The sequence below is a fragment of the Triturus cristatus genome, chromosome 5_2 (genome assembly GCF_964204655.1).
Source record: "Triturus cristatus chromosome 5_2, aTriCri1.1, whole genome shotgun sequence".
NCBI lineage: Eukaryota > Metazoa > Chordata > Amphibia > Caudata > Salamandridae > Triturus > Triturus cristatus.
This window is the reverse complement of record NC_140588.1, coordinates 215,732,430-215,754,016: the sequence shown is the minus strand read 5'-3', so window position 1 is coordinate 215,754,016 and position 21,587 is coordinate 215,732,430. Positions and strand designations below refer to the sequence as shown.

General features: G+C 46.4%; 1 protein-coding gene across 2 annotated transcripts in view; it reads right to left on the bottom strand.

Moving 5' to 3' along the window:
- Positions 1-19,232: 19,232 nt before the first annotated feature.
- The window catches only part of MBP (myelin basic protein), an 800,810-nt gene continuing 798,455 nt past the window's right edge, over positions 19,233-21,587 (bottom strand). For both annotated transcript variants that reach the window (XM_085606994.1, XM_085606995.1), the window contains one exon: positions 19,233-21,037. In XM_085606994.1, the coding sequence (XP_085463120.1) occupies positions 20,993-21,037 (45 nt within the window). In that variant the 3' untranslated portion in view covers positions 19,233-20,992. The remainder of the gene's footprint in view (positions 21,038-21,587) is intronic.

Sequence of the window (21,587 nt, the reverse complement as noted above, 5' to 3'; positions counted from 1 at the left end):
GTAAAGGTGATAATGGGCACCCTTGTCGTGTTCCACGTAAAATTGGAAAGCTAGGCGAGATTAACCCAGCATAGCTAAGCTTAGCTTTGGGTAAATCATATAGAGACTGTACCCATTTAAGGTATTGGCCGTTAAAGCCCATAGTAGTCAGTGTAGACCAGAGATACTCCCACCCCACTCGGTCAAACGCTTTTTCGGCGTCCAAAAGTATCATACCTAGTGGGGTGGGACCAGTCCCAGCCACATCGAATGCCATAATAGCCGTGTTGATATGAGAAGTGGTGTCTCTTCCCATAACAAAACCATGTTGATGAGGAGTCACAAGATAAGGTATACAAGGAGCTAATCGCGTGGCCAGCACTTTAGCGAAAATTTTAGCATCTGTATTGATCAGTGATATGGGTCGGTATGACCCACATTGGTCACCTGGTTTACCTTTTTTTAAAAAAAAAATGATCCTAGTTGTGTTCCAAGAATCAGGTGCTTTTCCGGAAACTCCTATGTTGTTCATCACACTAGATAGTACAGGTAAAAGTTCCTCTGAGCATAATTTATAAATTTCCAATGGAATAGTATCCTCGCCAGTAGCTTTACCTGAGGGGAGCGCGTTAATAGCTGATTTTATCTCTGACTCGGTAATATTATCAGAAAGCAGCTCGGATCCTTCAATCTGTTGATCCTTTGCTAAGTTAGTGTTTAAATATTCTTGGATCAGATTCTGAGCCGGATGCTCCTCTGGAGTATATAATGCTCTGTAAAATATATCAAATTGCACTAGAATCTGTTCTGATTGTGTATATACTATATTATTTGAGTCTTTGATTTCTTTAACAAGGGTTCTAGATTTATCGTCGGCAACTTTATAAGCGAGAATTTTGCCTACCCTATCTCCACTCTCATATTGAGAGAGGTGGTACTTATGTAAGCTTGTCATATTTTTTTCCATAAGCCTGGTTTTAATATTGAGCCTAGAGCTGGCTAATTTTTGACATATGTCTGCTAAATTTACTGAGCCCTGGATCAGAGCCAATGAGAGTTGTTTTTCCAATATACTTACAGCATTAACCAAGATATCCTGACCAAGTTTATATTTAGAATTTTGAATTAAAACATACTGTTGTGTAAAGCCCCGTATACTCGCTTTAACCGTATCCCAGACTATACTGAGTGTAGCTGAATTAATATTAAACGTTATAAACTCTGATATATGTGCTTTTAATTGTGAAACATAATCCTTATTAGACAGCAAATGCCGTGGAAATGTAAATGATCTTGGTTTTGGGCAACTATGTTGAATATTATAGGACAGTATAATGGGATTGTGATCCGAGGCAACTCTCGGGCAGATCTCCATACAACTATTAGCTATTACATTATCCGACACCCAAGCTATGTCGATTCTTGAACAAAGTTGATGTGGTGCCGAATAGTAAGTAAAACCAGCGGCAGGAGGATATAGTGAGCGCCACGCATCTTTAATATTATGAATGCGTCCAAGTTCGATAATAGCCGCTCTAGATCGGCGCATCCTCTGAAATGAGTGATGACGGGTAGTATCGATATTGTAGTCCATGATCAAATTAAAGTCACCCATTAAAAAAAGTTCTCCTCTACTATCAAGCAATTCAATATTTAGTCTATCGATAATAGAAGAATCATCTACGTTTGAGCCGTAAAACACACAGAAAGTATAAGTGTTACCATACCATTGTATTTGAGCACTGGCCCATCGCCCAGCTTTATCGACCTTCGTTTTAGTTATTGCTAGATTTAGACCCTTTTGTCTTAAGATGGCGACACCTCTAGTTGGCATATTACATTCTGAACAAACCACCACTTCATATCCTAATTGTTGGAGAAGCTTACGATCTGTGTAAGTGATGTGTGTCTCAGAGAGTAGAACCATCTGGGGTTTATACATATTTAATTCTTCTGTGACAAGTCGTCTTTTATTCTTGCTGTTGAGACCTGCAACATTCCATGCCATACATCTAATTCTATTCATTGAATGAATATATTTCTGCTCCCTGCTCATTATTTTGAAAATTCATATATTGTTTCAAAGAAAATTTTTAAAAAAAGAAAATCGTCTCTCTCGTCCTGATCATTTGAACATTTTTACCCACTCCCAGCCTACCCCCCCGAGCCCTACGAACCACCAAAGGAGGTTCAAACTGAACCCCCACACCCAATCCCCAAGAGGAGAAGAACCTCTTATACCCTGCTGCCGCTGGATGGGCAGCTCTAAAGAGAAGCAGCATAAGAGATTAACCTGCAAAAAAAAAACCATAGATTTATTTATTCATAAGCTCGAGAAGCTCCAAACATTCCAAAAATTCCATAAAGTCCGTAGAATCCAAGTTATATAATACTCAGGACAGCGGTTTTCCTCCCCATTAACTTAAATTACCACCCCTCAACTCTCACCCCATGAAAATAATCATCAGTAAAGCATGCCAAAGTGTAGGATGATCCTCCACCTAAGCATAAGTAAGCAGGTACGTGAAAAGATAGGGAGTAGATAGTAGGTAGCCACTGTATAGGAGTTAAAGCTAAAGGGTCTTTTCCCTTTACTATTCCCTTTCTTATTCTATTCTATTCTATTTCCCCATCAGCTTAGATTAGCTTTCCCTCCCCACCTTCTAAATTTTTAATTTAGAGAGCACCTGTTCTGCCTCCTTATCATCGGTAAATATATATGTGCGCCCCCCATTATTAGAATAGATGTGTTTTCAATTGTTCTCAGAACGAGAGGAGCTACGATGGAGTCCGGATATGGGGTGGTTTGGAATTCCATATCCCGAATGCAGCTACAGAAAAGGATTACTTCAGTGTTAGAGATTATTTACATTTTGGAAATTGCAGTTGGAGAGTGTCCTTGCTTCGTTGGTCCTTCGGGGCCTCTTTTATGAAGATTTGGCGTAGGGAAGAACCGCGAGTCTTCTTGCTGAACTGCCCTACGCTAATGTGAGAGGGCAGGAATGCACCGTATTTATGAAATACTGTGAGAGGGCAGGAATGCACCGTATTTATGAAATACTGTGCATTGCCGTCCTTTCCCCCTGCACTGGCACACAATTTGATGCCTAGGACAATCCATGGTGAAAGATGCCTCCTTTGCAGGCAGTATTGTTTTGGTGCAGGAAGGGGCCCTTATGTTCCCTGTCCAAAGTCAGCGTTTCCCTGTCCCAGTGTCCCCATCTCAGTGTCTCTCTGATCTGATGTTCCTCATTACCGCTCCATAAATTAATGTTTCCTAGTCCTGTACAAGATTCTTCTTTATCAATGTATCCATATCTTGCTTTATCTTATATCTAAGTCTCTCTGTCTCTGAGGTAGTTTGTGTCTCCCATACCAGTGTTAGATATTCTCTACACCACTGTCAGAGCCTTTCTCTTTTATGGTTTGCCCTGGGGCAGCTTGTGCCCTTGTCTTTGTTCTTTTCAAGGCTTCCTAGCTACTGTAACAGCAGTGCTTAATTTGAGAGGTTAGTTTCTGTGGGGGCCACCGGCACTCAGTTTTGGGGACCAGCCCTTTATTTGTCTATTCGGACATTTTCCGAGAGCATGAGAGGGAAAACCTACTAGGCGAAAAAAGGAGGAAGAGAAAGACGGAAAACCTGTCATAAAGGGAGAAAATAAGAACCCACAAGAGTGAGATAAATGGACTGCGAGTGTCTGACAGTGGATTTAAGAGGCCTGGGGTGGATTCAAGACTGCTCAGCCTTTTCATTTGGGATGCCCTTTGGATTCTGAACAGAGGTTTGGGCACTGGCACTTAGGCCCTCATTTATAGGCATTTGGCATATGCCAGTGCAGCAAGTTAGCTTGCTGCGCTGCCCTACACCAAAGTGGAAGAGCAGGAATGCACTGTAGTTATGCAATACAGTACATTCCTGTCCTTTCCCCCTGCACTGGCACAGGTTTGCAGCCTAGCGCCAACGCAGACATCCTTGCACCATTGTGCAAGGGTGCCTGTGTTGTTGGCAGGATTATTCTTGTGCAAGGAGGGGCAGTATTGTTGAATATTAAACAAGCATCTCCAGACCATGTGGAATAAGAGTCCCCTGTCATTCCAGCATCTTGTGCAAATGAGCTTTAAGATTTTCTGAGCTTGTCATAATTATCTGGGCGTGTAGTATGCACAGTATAGGTAGTGCAATTGAATAAGCCATAGCAGGGCAGATATTGCTAAGTGCGTGGCGTCATACATGCCTCCCTTCATTCTTCCTCCACTAAAGGGCCCAGCCAACCCTCCCACCATGTCTTCAGGTTCAAGAGACTGCAGTGTGAGTGGTTAACCAGTGCCCTATATACTTGTGATATACCCCCTATAAGTATTAGACTCATGAGGAGTCGTACCTCTAGGGGGTTATAGTCTGGCGGCGCGGCAAGCGCCTCCTGATAACTTGATCGGACATGTCTGAGCTGGAGTTCACAATAAAATTATTATCTAAATGAGGAAAATTCTACCTGAAGAGTGAGAAGCGATTTCATGTGGTTGCCCTTCCATACTTCCCCCAACCTCAACACTCCTATTCCGTCGCATTTACTGAAGCCCTCCAGTTGTGACACCTGGTGCAGCCACCAGCGGCCCACAGAGGTGTCTCTAGGGTCACCCGGTGAGCCCACCCTGTCCAATGGAGTGACGCCTTCCAGACATGAAATACTACCCTGGTCAGCTCCCGGAGAGTTTGGGGTATTGGTGTCCCGTATGGCAGGCCTATAAGGTTGTCCAAGCCAACCAGTGCCACTTCTATTCTGAAGATGGGGTCTGCCCACCCGTCTTACATCCAGTCATACTCTACCAGGGAATGAGCAGCCCATTAATAGAGATGGATATACGCCATTGCCAGCCCCCTATCAAATGTAGAACATACACATTTACCAAAGAAGATTCTGGGGGGTTTACTGACTCCGATAAATTTAGCATTTAGCAGTAATAACATTGAACCAGTGATTCGGGATGGAGAATGGAGAATTTTGGAGGGTATACAGGAGGTGCAGCAGAATTATCATTTTGTATTAGGCCACTATTCCCAACCGATTAAGCTGAAACTTGGTTTATCTATCCAGGTCCTCCTGCACTGCACGAGTAAGGGGCCTGGATTGAGGTCCATGCCAGGTCCGGTTACCAGGTCATATGGATTCCTCGTTATTGAATACAAAGACATCGGATGAGAAGATCAGGGTGCCAGGTTTCATACCCTTTGTCTTCTTGGAGTATGTCCAGGAGTCACTTGGACAAATTTACCTGCAGGCTGCAGCCCCAACACAGATCCAAAGGTGCCCAAAATGAATAGGAGGCATGGTCCGGTGTCAGCTGAGTGGGCCAGAAACAGGAAGATGTTTTCTGCATCTAAAGCTATCCTGTCCTCCAGGACTATTTCCCAGTCAAACCCCCAAACCTTGCCATCACACAGTATACAGGTTGCCAGCAGCTCAATCGCCAGGGCAAAAAGAAGGGGAAACTGAGTGCAGCCCTGTCTTGCACCTCGTCTAATCAGGTTTCTAGAAGATACGTCTCATTTACCCGCACCTGCGGTCTGGCATATAAGACTCAGATGAATGATAAGAACTGGGGACCAAACCCCAGCGTGCCCAGGACTTCATATAGAAAGACCCAGTCAAGCGAGTCAAGGGCCTTTTCGAAATCAAGAAACATAAGCATGGTATGCCGTAGCATTCGAAAGCAGGCCAGTGCCAGGTGAACTCTTCAGATACAGTGCCTGATGCTGTGATGGAGAATTAATCAGCCCTGGTCCAAGTGCATCGGCAGCTCAGGACCCGGGTGAGCCACCTTGCCAAGGTCTTCACGAACAATTTAACTTGATCATTTCTAAGGAAGATGGCCCAGTAAAAGGTGCACCTGTTGGGTAGCTTACCGCGTTTAAGGAGGAACACAATGATGGTCAGTACAATTTCCATAGGGAAATAGCCTCTCTCAATGGCTTCAAGGTACATGTTTAGAATGAGAGGTATTAATATTTGGCATGTTCTATGATAGTATTCCCTGGGAAACCCATCTGGGCCTGGGGCTTTGCCCGAGTTGAGCCCCAAGAGGGTATTGTTAATCTCCTCTTCAGTCAAAAGGCTGTCCAGGGTCTTCCACTTCGCAGGGGTCAGTATGGGCAAGGGAATGTGTGCAACCACCAGGGCATGTGTCTCCCGCTCCAAGTGTATGTGTGTAGCATAAAGGGACCCATAATATTCTGCGACTGTGGAGGCAATCTCAGTGCTGGTTTTGACTTGCACTCCACGTAGGATTATGCACCACTCTAAATTCTAGGGGCCATAGGGGGATCGCCCCTTGGTGGTGCCAACTTCCAGCAGGGCTTGGGCCTCCATGACATCTTTGTCTGAGTCTGATGAAGCAGATGTGTTAGGGTGCCCCCGGAGTCCCTTACGGGACCATTTCCAGCCTCTCGCACCCCAGTTTTTACTTCCATGGGCCTCCAGAGAAGCAGACCCTGGACGATCTGGCCATGGTGGAGGCTGGGTTGGCCGTATGTGTCTTTGTTCCATTAGCCAGTCCCAGTCCTCCTCTGGGATGTCAAAGAAATGTGACTTGCCATTGTGAACCACTTGCAGCGGTGCTTGGAATAAGAGCATACATTGCAGTACCATCGTTTTGGTTTGACATGCTCATATGATTTCCTTTGGGTTTGGACTTGATGGGTGTAGTCCAGAAAAGTTAGCACTTGGCTGGCCTGGCCAATGAGTTATCCCTTCTCTTTTGCACCTCTCAGTATAGTCCCTGTCACAGTAATTAAGGATATTGGTGATCATGGGCTGGAGGTGGCCCCCAGGAGGGGGTTTCTGGGCCAGGGATCTATGAGCCTGCTCGATGGTGAAACAGGCTGAGAGGACACCCTTGTTCCAGGAACAACTCCGGTGTTGTCCCCTCAGCCACCTCCGGGAACCCAACAAAGCGGAGGTTGCTTCTGCATTCCCTATTTTCGGCAACCTCAACTGGTCTGCAAGGGTTTTGGAAGTTGTGGCCAAGTGTGCCACCTCTGTTTTAAGATTACAGACCGTGTCCTCCAGCTTGGAGATGGGTCCTTCTGTCTTGAAAACTCTGGCTGTAGTGTTGTGGCGGTCATGATGTAGCAGGGTCACATCTACCCATACCACGCCAATATTAGATTCAAAGGTATTGAAAACATTCTGGATAGTTTGTAATCTCACTGTAGTGTCCCCGCTCTCTTTGCATGCAGTTGTCTTGGGGTCTTCCCCTCCAACACCCTTATATCCTCTGGCTGGTGAAATGAATTTATACATTTTTGGTTTGGCCCGGAGTTGGCGAGGGCTTGTCATGTCCCATCTTGGCGCTCATGGTCATTGAGATACGGTGGAGGAGGGTCTGTAGGTAGCGTAACACGAGCATCCGGAGGCCTCAGACCCCCAGGGTCCACAGGGTGAAAGCTTGTCTTCACTGAGGCGTCCCATGGTGGCTGGTGCTCCCGTCCCAGGAATCCACCTCTGGTCCCCCCCTGACCACCAGGCCCCAAGATGCTTCTGCACCACCCCAAGACAGGGTCAGTCTGTCTGAAACAGAGTCTCCCCAGTCCTACGTGTCCTCAGTCTGTCAGCTCACCGGTGGTGTCAGACCGGCAGTCCATAAAAGAAGGTGAAGGAAGGAAGAGGGCCCCTAACCTGTAGGCCTAACTTGCAGCAGCCCTCACTGCACAGTAGCCAGGTCTCTCACCTACAGCAGAGGGATGGTCCTGCAGTCGCAGGCAGCCTCTCCCAAATGGGGATACATCGGCAAAGCTCGTGTGGCCCGTGCAGGGTAAGTTACCCCATGGCCCGATGTCACCCAAGCTGGGTGGCCATGTCTGACAAAGCCATCCGGGAGGGAAAAAGGGGAGTGCCCCTGCAGTCCACTGGGTGCTGGTGAGAGCCATTAGGAGCCTGGGCACAAGCACTGCAGCTGAGAAAAGCAGCTGGAGGCTGCCATCTTCCCTCAGCCTCCAAGTCTCTCGCTCGTGCTACAGCAGGATTGGGTCACTGCGCGGGTTGGACACCTCGCCTCCGTCGGCCTGTCCCAGCCAGGCAGGGGTAGCTCAGGGAAGTTGCTCCCCCACAAGCCGCACCTCCAAATTATCGATCGTGCCAGGAGCTGAGCAGGAGCTCAAAGAAGAGCAACCACACCTTCAGGATAGATTCTTGAGATATCATCTGCCCATTTTCCATGCTCTAAACTGTAAGTTGGTGTACCAGTGTTTCCCTTAGGGCCAAGGTAAATCTACCAAGTGTGCTCAGAATTTATCACAAACACATATCAAGGAAAGTTAACCAGGGGCATCTCAATCTAGAATGGCTCCATTTATGACCTACCTCCTGGTGACCAGTGGTTCAGTTTTAAGGGGCATATACATCAGTGTGGTGTTGTAACTCATTGTGTTGCAATTCCACACCTACTGGTCTGAGCTGATGGGTTTTACGCCCCTGACTCTGCAGGTGCAATTCTCCTTGGATTGGGTCATCACTTCTACTGACTTGATTCTTTCTGCCTTTTCAGTACAGTACTTACATGCCCAAAGAGCAACAAATTAATCTGCAACTACAGTGCAGCAATGCTAATCCCGAAAATCTTTATGCAACTGTACTAATTAAGTGCAGTTAAGATGAACACAAAAACACTGCAAAGGAGATTTACCCTGTAAAATAAATTACCACATAGAAGCCTTTTGCTCTATTGAGGTATTTTTTTCTGGAGCTTTTAGGCACTAAGCGGTATATTTACTAATGCTTCACATATTTCAGAGAAGCAAGTAAAGTTGCTGAGCTGCATTGCGTGAAAGGGAGAGAACATTTTGGCACAGGGCAGCGTTGCATGGCTTCTTGTTGTCCTGCCCTGCATCAAAACAAAAGGGGAGGGGTGCACCGTATCCATGAGCACATTCCTGTCCTCTTTCACTGCACTTGCACACAAATGGCTGCCTCGCACCAATGCAGGCACCCTTGCACCATGGTGCAATGGTGTCTACATTGTAGTAATGACTGTTTTTGTGCAGGAAGGGAAACCTTCTGCACAAAAACAGTCAATGGAGACATTTTCCCCTTTATATGTGTGCTGCAACATATCGCACACATAAAAAGATGAGAAAACTAGGAGTAATACATTTATTTCTCCTTGTTACGCCACCTTGGGAAGGTGCACGTTTTTGATCCATTGCCAGATTTACTCTGTGTTGTAAACCTGAGAATGGGTCAAAATGCATAGGCATTGCATGGGAATACCCACCGCAACGCCCATGGCACGCCTCCCTTATGCAGTGTGAGGCAACACAGTGACTTGTGCTGCGTTACTTTACCCCATATCTACGAGGCCATGAAAAGCCATGCAGGGTGGTGGATGCGTGGCCTCGTAGATATGGGTCTGCACTCTGTGCTGCCGGAGCATCAAATATTTTTTGCTACGGCTGCACACAGGGCTCATAAATAAGCTCCCTATTTAAAAAGATATGGAGCATTTCTGCTCTCTCCTTGCACTGGGGCACTGTGTGCTGCCTAGCGCCAATGCAAGCACCCTTGCAAAAAGGTGCAAGGGTGCTTGCACAAAGGTGCAAGGGTGCCTGCAGTACAGGCAGGATAGTTTTTGGGCAGTAAGGGAGAGAATACAGCACACAGGGAAAGAGGAAACAACGAGGAGAAGTAAAGATATTTCTCCTTGTTAAGCCTCACTAAAGGAAGGCATAGTCTTTTGAGGCTTTCTTTGGTTTATTAGCTTTAGTAGATATGGGAAAATCAATTGGTGGATGCATGGGAAAGGCCATGCTTCACCCCTGGAATACTTACCAGCTTAAAATGTAATTTTATGCAGCTCATGCATCTGTGTTGCATTACATTTCTTTACAAAGCCACTCAAGGTGGTGCACATCGCCCCTTTGTCTTTGTGAATAATACTGAAGCTCAAAGCAAGGACAATGCAAAGGCTTGATAAATCTGGATCTAACTTTCAGAGAGCATTTATCCTTACCAAATGCCCGCTGGCTAGGACAGACAGTGTGTTTTCTAGAAACAGTTGCTCTTGCTTCAAGAATGTACAGGATTCATAACCATGTGTTCAACCCAAAATATCAATTGACAACAGTGCTGGCCAGGCCCAAGGATGTAGTCATATAAAAAAACAGAATAATGGAGAGTCTCCTAGTGAGGAAGGCAGAATATCTCAAGAGGTGGTAAAGAACAATCTGGGAGTAAGAAATATGGACAATCAATGGAACGAGTGGAGGGGGATTCCCATTTGAAAGATGAGCAGAAAAGTAATTGAATCATTAACCCATTAATTTAGAAAAATCGAATGTATCACTTACGTAAGAGTGATTACTTAAAATATGCCGAAAGTTCTGAAATATTAAGATATACCATAAATGAATTAAAATAAATTGGCATAAAAAACCTAAAATCTGTCATTTCTAAGGCAATTTAAAGTGACAACAGGACATGCGTGCCTTTTGATTTCTGAGTCTGAGTTTTTGTTAGGACATACTTCAGCCTATTTGGCCTCTTGGGCATTAACAAAATAATATTTATACTTAAGTTAACATACCATACAAAAATTTGTATAACGCGATAAAATCGAGGGCAGCAAACCTGTTATACAAAAACAGTAATATAAGCCTGAAAAGAAAGTGAAAGATTTGGGGGGAGTTAAGGATAAACAGAGAATCAAAGGTAAAATTAGAGGATCAGGTAATTGTTTAGAATCAGAATGTTTCAAGCCCCTTGCTTTCAGTGGCGGCTGGTTGCATTCGAAAGGGTTGAGGCGTAAAAGCTTGGGCTGAGTTTCCTGTGGCAAGCGAGTGCAGCTAGCGAGCCGGACTGTCATAAGGTGGATTTGGGGGGTTCCGCCCTCAGAACATTTTGAAAAAAGAGTGGGCAAATAACGCATTTTTAAGCAAATATGAGAAAGCAAGAAGGTTAATAAAGCTATTGTGAAATAGTAGATATGACATGAATAAAGAAATTACCTATGATAATGACATAGGTAGCTGCCTATTCAGTGTAACCAGAGAACTTCTAACAAACTTCAAGATAATAATGCAGTGAGTACCAATCCAACCCTGACGACCGGTTTTAGAAAAGCGCGTGGGGTTTTTGGGAATGCTTGTTGTGCAGTGCACACTGTTGGTGGTGTTTGTGGGACTTCATCCTATAAGTTTGCTGTGTGGCCCATTTTTACAAGTACGTGGAGCCAATTGAACACCTTGTAGAGCATTATTTAACTGATAGTGATCAGTAGTCAGGCTGGTTTAATCAACCCGTTAGCAAAACATAGGGGCCCATGTCATAGTATAAACACTAATTGGATGAAAGATCTCTTCCGGAATGTATGATACTAGTGATTGTTGGAAATGCAGGATAGAATAAAGAGAGATTTTCGTTTTCCCTTCATTGATTAGCCTCTCTGTGCCACTATGATGCAATAACGTGTTTGGAAAGTATGCAAGCATAAAACGTATTTTTTTACCTTAAGATCTGAAACATATGCAAGTGTTTCGAGACTGGGATTTAGTATTGTACTGCAGGAACCAACCATCTGGGGAGAGTTGGCAGTCCACATGCAAAGTCAATGTCCAGCTTATTATCTGCTGCAACAGACGCTCCCAGACACACCTTGGAGCCTGTAGAAAACCTTCAGGTCAAATTAATTCAAGCTTAAAAAATAACTGTTGGTTTGTTGTTCATGTGCGTTGCAGTCGATTTCCATCCTGATGTAGTTGAAAACATCTTGAAAGTTTCCACTTTTGTTCTCGCATTTACCCTTGAAATCACTGTTTCCTGGAGTTAAAATCGTATAAACTGGAAGATCACTAATTCGGAGAGGGGAATTTAAATGGCCTCTTCAAAAATGGGAGATTTAAAGATCAAGGCAGGTGGGTGGCATGAAGCACAAACAACGAGGTTAGCTTTAGCCCTCCCCTCAATTCCTGAGTGTTGAACTTCATTCAAACATCCTGGACCTGGAATGTTCTTAAACTGACTTTTTACTGGTAATGAAGCAGTAAATCATTTTTTCCTGAATACTCCACAGGTGTTACCACTGTCACCTGACCCTGATGCGATAAGTAATTGCCCGAGCCACCTACATCTTCACTGCAATTGCAGCAAGAAACCACACTATCATCTCAGCTGTGGGAAGCATTGCTCATTTTCTCAAATCTCAAGCTCATTTTTCTTTTAACTTTATTTTTTTAATTTTTACATGACATTAAAACATCAACTTTACAGCAATATGTAGGCCCCTTGAAAATGGAGTTGCAAAGCTAGGAGCCACATGCAGGGCCATATTATCTAGAACGGCGATAACATTATCGCCGCTTTCGCGGCAGGAAACTGCCGCTAAAGCGGCGATAAAGGGCTTGATAATATGCCCTAGAGAATTCCAATAGAAGCCCAGGTTCTGGTGTGAAGGACCACAAACCTGGGCTTCTATTGGAATTCTCTAGGGCGTATTATCAAGCCCCTTATCGCCGCTTTAGCGAAAGTTTCCTGCCGCTAAAGCGGCGATAATGTTATTGCCGTTGTTGATAATATGGCCCGCAGTCTTTTGAATGCAACAGGGATGCTGGCTTACATTACAATATCATGCAGCACATCAGTTTAGGACATTTTGTCTTGAGGCATGCACTTCTTACAGCTATTCTCCCGTTCCCTTCCTCTCTTGACTTTCCCCTTCGCCCGTTTCAATCCCACCACTCCCAGAAGCACTTTGCTCGGACCTTCCCACTCCTGCTGCTAGCCGTGCACAGCATAGTTCTCTCCATTCCATTAGGTCAGCCTGTAGCCCTTCATCCTTATATGTAAGTTTCATGTGCATTTCCTCAGTGACTTTCCACTCTCTGATTCTCTGAGCCACACAGTTACCTCTGGGCCTCTCTGCCCCATCCACGTTATGGCCACCTTACGTCTGGCCAAGACTAGTATCAACTGAAGTATTTTATCGGGCAATTTCCATTTTTTAGGCCTTTGCATATGGGCCAATAGGCACTGCACCGGTTCTTCCCTTAGCGGAAGACCTGTGACTGTGCGTACCCTGTCAGCCACCCCTGCCCAGAACTGCCTCGCAACAGGGCATTCCCAGGCCAGGTGGATAAAGTCCGTTTTCTCCGCAGCACACCTGGGGCATTTACTATCCTTGTTGTGGGAGATGAGTCTCAACTTCACCGGTGTGAGATGCGTCTCAACTTCACTGATGTGAGGTAAGTGTGATGTAAGAAATTGTAATGTATCAGTTTGCACCTAGTGTTACATGAGACTGTGTGTGTGAGGTCACTAATAGTCACCCAAGCCCTCTCATCTAGTTGCATGTTGAGGTCCCTCTCCCAGGCAGCCCTTGATGGTGGTGACGGGGCAGTAGAGTCCTGTTTCATGGCTTTGTATAGGAGAGATATCATCCTGCGACTGGTTCCACATGTGAGCAGAACATCTAAGGTATGTGTCGCTTGGGGGATGTCCGGGTATTGTGGCCAGGTGACCTTGATTACTTCCTGAATTCCCCTCTATTGCAGACAATGACTCTACCCAAGAGCGAAATTCTCGCTTGCCTGTTCGTATGTTGTGAAAGTCTCATTCTGAAAAAGGTCTGCGAGGACCTCGCAACCACCGTCCCTCCAGGCCTCAAATGACGTGTGTTCCCATCTCTCTGATGGGGGCCAGGATCCAAATAGGCAGCTCTCTATGGAATGGCGATCAACAAAGCACCTTTTCCACAAACCGCTGCCAAATGCTCTCTGTGTGTCGCACTACATATGGGAGAGCTCCCTCCACCTCCCTACCCTTCATCAACTCTGTCTAGAGGGTCACTGGGTCCGCCCTACCCACAAACTGTTGCTTTTTGCAGTTGTTCCCTTCTGCCATCCAACGCGCCACCTGCTGTAGTTGGGCGGCATAGTAGTATAAATCAAACCGTGGTGCTTCCAGTCCCCCTTCTCATAGCTACGTGTCAGAGTGTGAAGGGCTATTCTACTCCTCTTCCCCGCCCACAGTATTGAGGTCAGAATCATGTTCAGTTGCTTGAATACTCTTGTCAGGGTCGGGCAAACGAATTCTGGAGTGCATAAAGACACCTAGGGAGCATTACCATCTTTGAGATAGCTAGCCTACCTATTAAGGACAGCGAGAGGGTATTTCAGAACTCCACCGAACGATGCAGTGCCGTGAGTGTCCTGTCCAGGTTCAGAGCAATTGCTTGAGCATTAGTCAACGCAATCTAGACCCCCAGATACCTAAAACTTACCCGTTCCCATCCGAGCCTTAAGTCTGGGAGGTCCCCCAGGGGAACCGAGGTCATACCCGCCAGCGGGAAGATCAGTGATTTGTTATGGTTGAGTCTCAATCCAGAGACCTCCCCAAACCCATCCAGTTGCTGCAGCAGCTCGGGGATGGCCAGCCGGGGGCACGCCAAATAGAAGAGTGCATCATCTGCATATAAGGATGATATGGTTCATGTCTCCCACCGGGACACCTCACCTGTCTAATTCTGCTCTTACCCGCACCGCCAATGGCTCAATGGCTCAATGGCTAAGGCAAATAGTAGGGGCGAGTGCAGGCACCGCTGTCGGGTGCCTCGTCCCAGCACCCACTCCTCAGAGCGCACCCTCCCCAGTCTCACTCGAGCCTGTGGTTCAGTGTACAAAATTTGGATGCACTGGTGGAACCTGGGATCCATCCCCACGGCCCTGAAAACCTCCAAGAGATACACCCAGTCTACTGTGTCGAATTCCTTAGCCAGGTCTATAGACATGAGTGCCATCTCTTCCTCTCGGTCTCTCACTTCCTGCCTAATGTGGTTTAGACAGTGCAGGTTCATTGCAGTGTTGCGGTCCGGTAAAAAGCCGCATTGGTCCTCGTGTACGAGGTGTGGCATATGCGGACAAAAGTGGGACGCTAACAGTTTACAGAATATCTTTGTGTCCGTATTGATCATGGTGATTGGGTGATATGATGAGGGTTCACGGCTGTCCCCTCCCGGCTTCGGGATTATGCATATTTCACCCTGCCGCATACTGCTTGGGAGGATACCCGTCTCGAAGGCCTCCACATACACCTGCAGGAGGGCTCGGGACAACGTGCCTGCTAAGGCCTGGAAAACTCCTGGGGGTAACCGTCGCTATCCGGGGACTTAGCTCCCGGGAGCAGCTGTAGTGCGGACTGTACTTTTACGATAGATAGCAGAGCCTCTAGGTCCGCCCTAGTCTGTCATCAGGGTTAAGGTCTGTAGGTAGGGAAGGTAGGCTTCCTTGCTCACTGTCGGATCCACCGTATAAACTATCTGGAGGTGAGACCAGAGGGTCTGTAGTATTGCTGCCTTGAAGTGGACCATTACGCCTGTAGGTGTGCACAGCACCACTGTTGGGTCAGGGGTTTGTTCTCTTTTAAGGATCCAGGCTAGTATGCAGCTTGATTTGTCCCCCTCCCTGTGTAAGCGCTGTTGGTATTGGGTAAGAGTATATTTATCTAGCCCATCCCAGATATCGCATAAGCATGTCAGAATGTCCCATTCCCTAGTCCCTTCTGCGGTGTTCCGAGTGGTCCCAGGTCTGTACCTTTAACAAGGCCGCCTCCTCTGCCCTCAGGACCCTTTGGAGTTGCTCGCAAACCCCACACGTCACGCTAAGGTAGGCTGCTCTCACCACAGCCTTTAGTGCTTCCCATTTTGTTGCCCTGGACATGTCCTCCCCTTCCCAATTCAGTGTGATGTAGTCTGTCAGTGCTCCCTATATATAATGCTTGCCCAGTGGATCGTCCAGTACCTCCGACTGCAGCCTCCAGTCCCTCGGGTGTCAGGCCGGGGACCCCCAACAGACCATGCAGGCAATCGGGGAGTGGTCTAAGAGGAACCTGGCCTGATGGATCACTTCAATGGACTCTCTGAGTTTCTCTGTCATCTGTGGCTTTTTCCTCCTGCGAGGTAGGCACCTATAAATCTCGGGGTCCAACCCACAATTGAAGTCGCCCACCCATATAAGAAGCACCTCCGATTCCGACACCAATACTTCCTGAAGGGCTTGGAAAAATACTGGGTCATCTACATTTGGGGCATATGTATTTAGTATTGCTACTTTCCTACCATCTATTTCTCAGGAGGATATATCTTCCATTGATGTCAGCCTCCATGTATTGTAAAACGAACGGAGTCCCCCGGGCCACCCACACGAGCACCCCCCTGGCATACGTAGCGCATGATGAGTGAAAAATCTGTCCCCTTCATTTTTTTGCCAGCCTCTGGGCTCCTGCCTCCTGGAGATGGGTTTCCTGCAGGCATGCCACCGATACGTGGTGCCTCCGAAGAAATTAAAGGACCCTATAGCGCTTAGTGCATGTGCCCAATCCTCTTACATTCCATCTCATAATCTTAGTCCCATTTGTCCCTGTGATGTCTGTGTTGGTGTGCCCCGGCTCCCTCTCACACTTAGTGGGCCTACCTACTGCATGCTGTTTAACTGACATATAAAAACATAATATGAACATTCCTCAATAACTACTCCCCACCCATGGGCAAATGACCTGCAACAATGCATGTGTATGAGCCCTCCCCATGCTTGTGCCAGGACATGCACAGCTTCCCCGTCAGCCCAACAGGGCCTGTAGAAATTCCCCCGAACAATTTCAGGCTCCTGGTCTTACCCAACCGCTGGTGTCAGAAGACAAATCATGTGGCTGCACCCTGCGTTAGACCCATCCATCCCCGGTCTACGGCCTCCGCGTGCATCTCTTTGTGCCTACAGGATACCTGCTGAACAGTGAGCCCCTGCCCCTCCCCTCCCTGAGGTGCCCCCTCCCCAGCCCCTCCGCTGCCAATGCAGCCGAGTATGCTTTAGGAATGCTGTACATGTTTGCCTACTAGCCATAAGTTCCAGTGTATCAAGGCATGGCAATCATTCCCTTTCCTGGGGAGATAGGACTAAGTCCATGACAGTCTCAGCTATCACCTCATTCGTTTGGAGTAGGGTGTCAGGTACCAATTCCATTTCAAGATTCCCCACCAACGTCTGTGTTGAGGAGTCACCCAAGCCCAGGGACTCCACCTGCATGGTTCCATCGTCGCCCACCGTGATTCTTTGTCGTTCCGGTGGGTTGCTGTCTATGAGCGGTTTCTGCGCTGATGCCTACGAGTCTCTGGGGGCCAGGATCCCCATTCTTTCTGGAGTCCCCTCCGCTTCCGGGGGGTAAGAGCGTCCCCCTCGGATTTGCAACCACTCCCACACTTTCTCAGTGGACTCGAAAAAGTGGGCCTTCCCCTGCAAAATCATCTTCAGCTTGGCGGGGTAAAGCAGCATGCATTGTAGGTCCAACTCCCGGAGTTTCTGTTTCCCTCCAAGGAACGATTTCCTCTGCTCCTTGACCTGTCTGGTGTAATCGGGGTATACTGATACTTTTACGTTTTCATAGGTTAAGTCCGGGGCCTCCCGAGCACCCCAAAGGATGCAGTCTCTATCCCGGTAATTTAGGATTTGGGCAATTCTGGCCCTGAGAGGGACCCCAGGCAGCAGTGGCAGGGGAACCAATGCCCTGTGTGCCCTTTCAATCACAAACACCTCCGAGAGCCCCCTAGGGCACAGCTTGGTGCGTATCCAGTATTCTAGTAAGCATTCAGTTTTGCCCTCCTCCACACGTTCCGGGGTGCCCAAGACTCTGATTTTGCTGCTACGGGCCCGGCCCTCCACCTCCTTAGCTCTATGTTCCAATGCCCCCGTGATGTTAGTCAGCTGTGTCACCTGCTGCTTTAGAGCTGCCACCTCACCTTGGAGCTGTATGATGTCGCTCTCTGCCGTAGATACTTTATCTGCAACCTTCAATAAGTCTGCCCTGAGTACATTCACGTCTATTGAGACAGTCTCGATCTGCTTCTCAAGAGCTTTTCTGGACGCCTGGATGGCTGCCAGAATCTCTGCTTGAGACGGCTCGCTGGTAGCTTCACTGTCTCCATCCGGGCACGCCTGCCTTGTAATCTGTTGCGAAGGGAGGTGATGGGTGCTGTACTGGGTGATCCTGTTGGGGTTGGACGTGCGGACTGGCTTGTCCTTCTCCATTTTGTCCAGCTCCTGGTGCAGGCCCCTCCTCAATGTTACTCCTGGCCTTGAGCCTTAGCCTCTTCCTGCCTGCAGGAGTGGTATCCGGACCATAGCCCAGTTTTCCGTCTGCCTACTCGACTCTCCGCGGCTCCAAAAACCAGAGGAACAAGACCGGCCCCATAGGTCCCTCTGCATTAGTCAAGTAGGCCTTCCATTCCCCAGAAGGGTGATCCGTCGGAGACCAAGCAGTTGGCCAGCCCAGATCAGCCTGCAAGTGGGGTCCTACCTCTTCAGTTGCCCTGCTCCAGTCTGCAGCTCACCTTGCCTGCGCAGAGGTCCCCTGGGGGCAATCCTCCTATTAGGTCCTCCTATGATCGGATCCCTTGGCTCTGCCAACGCCTCTCGTGTAGGCCCCACAGTCCCAGGCCCTGTCGGGAGTGAGGTGCTCCAGCAGGCAGGACCCTCCTTGGCTTCAGTTCCCCTTGTGCCTCCTGGGCTGTGCCAGCTTGGGGTCCCAGCGGGTCTTCTTCAGGCTTCTCTGCCTGCCTGCCTGCCGCTAAACCGGCGATAATGTTATCGCCGTTCTTGATAAAATGGCCCATGGTTTGAGTCAGAAAATGTGAACGCTAAGGACCTTCATGGATGTGCCCTGTGTTAAGGGGGTTCTATCTTGTCACGTTTGGCATGTAATGTCACTACGCTAACTGTAGCCTTCCCCCTCCCTCAACATCTATGTTTTCCAATGGTAACTCCACTAATTATTGTGTGACTAGGTATCGGTGGGAGGATTTGCTGGGGTAACTTAATGGGTCCCTCCACTCATTCCGCCTTGTTAGTATGAACGTTTTATGTTATGTTTGGGAATAGGGAGGCTCATACCGTTACTACCAACATGCTGTTCGGTATTTACAGCTGGTCTCATCTACATTGGTTCACATATCCTTTTTGGAAACTAATTAGAAAACTCTTTCTGTATTTTGTCAGAGAATTTGGAAAAACTCATTTTTGATTTTCTACAAGACTGAACCCCACCAAAGCATTATTGGTCGTCATTTATTGTTTCTAAGATCAACACTTCCTAAAATGTACATGCGCGCTTGCAAAATATACACTATCTTTTTGGGTCGGTTTGTATCACGCCATAGTCGGCGCAAAACTTCAGTAAATGTGGCCGTAAAAGTAGTGAAATAAAACGACTCATTCAAAGTTCATTCAAAGGTGATTACTTTAATTCAGTCATGAATCTCGTTTCTTTGATAGCGGTATTCTATATTTTCAAAGAACAGTACAAGTTTTACTGACGTTCACTAAGACATTAAAGAGCAAGACATATATCTGGAAAAAGCTACATATTGAAAAATACATTTCATAGTGATGGAATCCAGAATTGCTTAAGAAATGGCAGTATTTGGCTTGTTTTCAGTACACTTTCTCACCCACTCCCCACTCCTTTCCTTTAGTTAGTGCACATTGCATAGAAACAACATTTAAAAGAGAGCTTATTTAAAATGAAAACAGATATAAGCCGGCTTCCAAAAATGGCTCTTGGGGTGTCAAATGGAAAAACGACAGATGAAGCCATGTGCTGATTTAAAAAGCTTAAATCCTCTTGTCGCTATAAAACAAGGACACAACATTTAAAGAACTGAGAAAGGAAAGGAACATTGTGTTAAGGAAAGTTTCAACTTAGGACACGTTATGTTATGAAACAGTGCAATTCAGAAGAGCTGGTTTTTGTGCATACGGCTGGACACACCAGTGCCATATGGCTTATTTTCTTAGTAGGTTTATAAATAGTTAGACCTCTAAAACTAATCAATGAGTGTGTTTATATACTTTCACAAGGCAACCATGGTACAACAGTTAAAGGTTCACAGTAGTTTTCTACAGACCTGTGAGATGTCACCAGATGCCTTAGTTATTGGGAAGAGGTTTGGGTTTATAGCTTCAATATCATGTTTTTTAACTTCATCGCTCCAGTGTAAAGAAGCAAGAGACTCTAACAAGAGCTGCAGAAGAGTCAGGGTACCCTGTATCCCGTGAAGCAGGATTTCCTGTATCTTTAGGTGTGAAGTGGCGTTATTCTAGTGAGTGGACCTGGGGTGCACCACCAGTGGCACCCATGGGTCACATAAAGAAAACCCCTTTGTAATTTGGGGGGATTCCCTGTTTCTGGATCCCCTTCTCTCTCTACCTTTCACTGCCCATAAGCCCATGCTCCAACCTCTAGGATCACACTGCGAGAATGCTGCGTCACCTCAAAACCCCCACAGCTCTCTGTCACACCATGATCCTCACCGGCCCGCAACCACCCTTAACCGCTTATCACATACTAAGAATTCAACCCTTCCCTTTTGTTTTACCAACATGAATCCATCCATTGCTGTCTTTTCCAAGTTCAAAAATAATCAAATAAGTTCATGCATGTGAGAGAGAGGTGGGGGTAACCAACAGACCAACCTAAAAGAAAAATGTAAACCAGCTGTAAAAAAATAGACTTTGCTGACCAGGCCTTGCACATTCTGAGTGTGGCACAGTTGACAGTGTTCCACTGGTTACAGAACTACAAACATGGCTGCCTTAGTTCTGTAGCAGCTTTGGGGATCTTTGGTTGACTGTCAACTAAGGTAGTGTTGGGGTGGGTCGGCTTCTACGTTTAATGTCCTATTAAGGTAGCACGGATTATGAATATACGAAAATAAACAAAAGCATCTTTCTGTGTTAATGCTGTACAACTTGATAAAGACAGCGCACTCAACTACATTGAGTTTTCCTTTCTTCTTTTCGACTTGTTGGCCCGGGGTCGCCAACGTAGTTTGATAAATGATCCTACTGCACGCACAACTCAACAGATGTTAACGTAGTAGCTAGGTAAGTCTTGCAAGTAGTAGTATTATTTGGTGTGGTGTAGGCACGCTATACTCTTTGGCAGAGTACATCAGGATTTTCAGGAGACCTCGCAGAACTTCAGCGTCTGGCGACAGGCGATCCATGTCGGCTATCCCTACCGCCCTGTGAAGAGAAATCCAAAAGTAGTTGAGACCAGGGGTAGAGCAGAGAAAAAATGAATCTAAAAAGGCTAACAAGAGCGCAGAAGGTGGAGAGTAAAAACACATAGAAAAAGTAAGAAAGAGAAAAAACAGCAAGAGAAATGTAAATACAAACAGCAAGAAAAAAATAAGGAGAAAGAGATAGGAAAAACAATTTGAAGACAGAGAGACAGGAAAAGGAACAACAAAACAGAAACAAAAAGCAATATAATAAGTAGGGGAAAAAATAAGGGGTGGAGAGAGAGTGGAAAAATAGAAATTAGAAATAAAATAAAAAAAGACAATTCTTTCCTTCTCTTTAGCCTGAAACACTTGACACAATTCACACACTATTTTCAAAGGCTGCAGGGCTTCAACAACCTTTTTCACATTCATTTAAACACGTTAGTTGCAGCAGACACCGGAAAAGCATGAATAAAAGCAATCAATGTTAGATTAACTTTTATATGGAATATAGAAAATGTTTACTTAATGCCTGTTTGAATTGCCACCGCTTTAAAAGAGAATTCTGT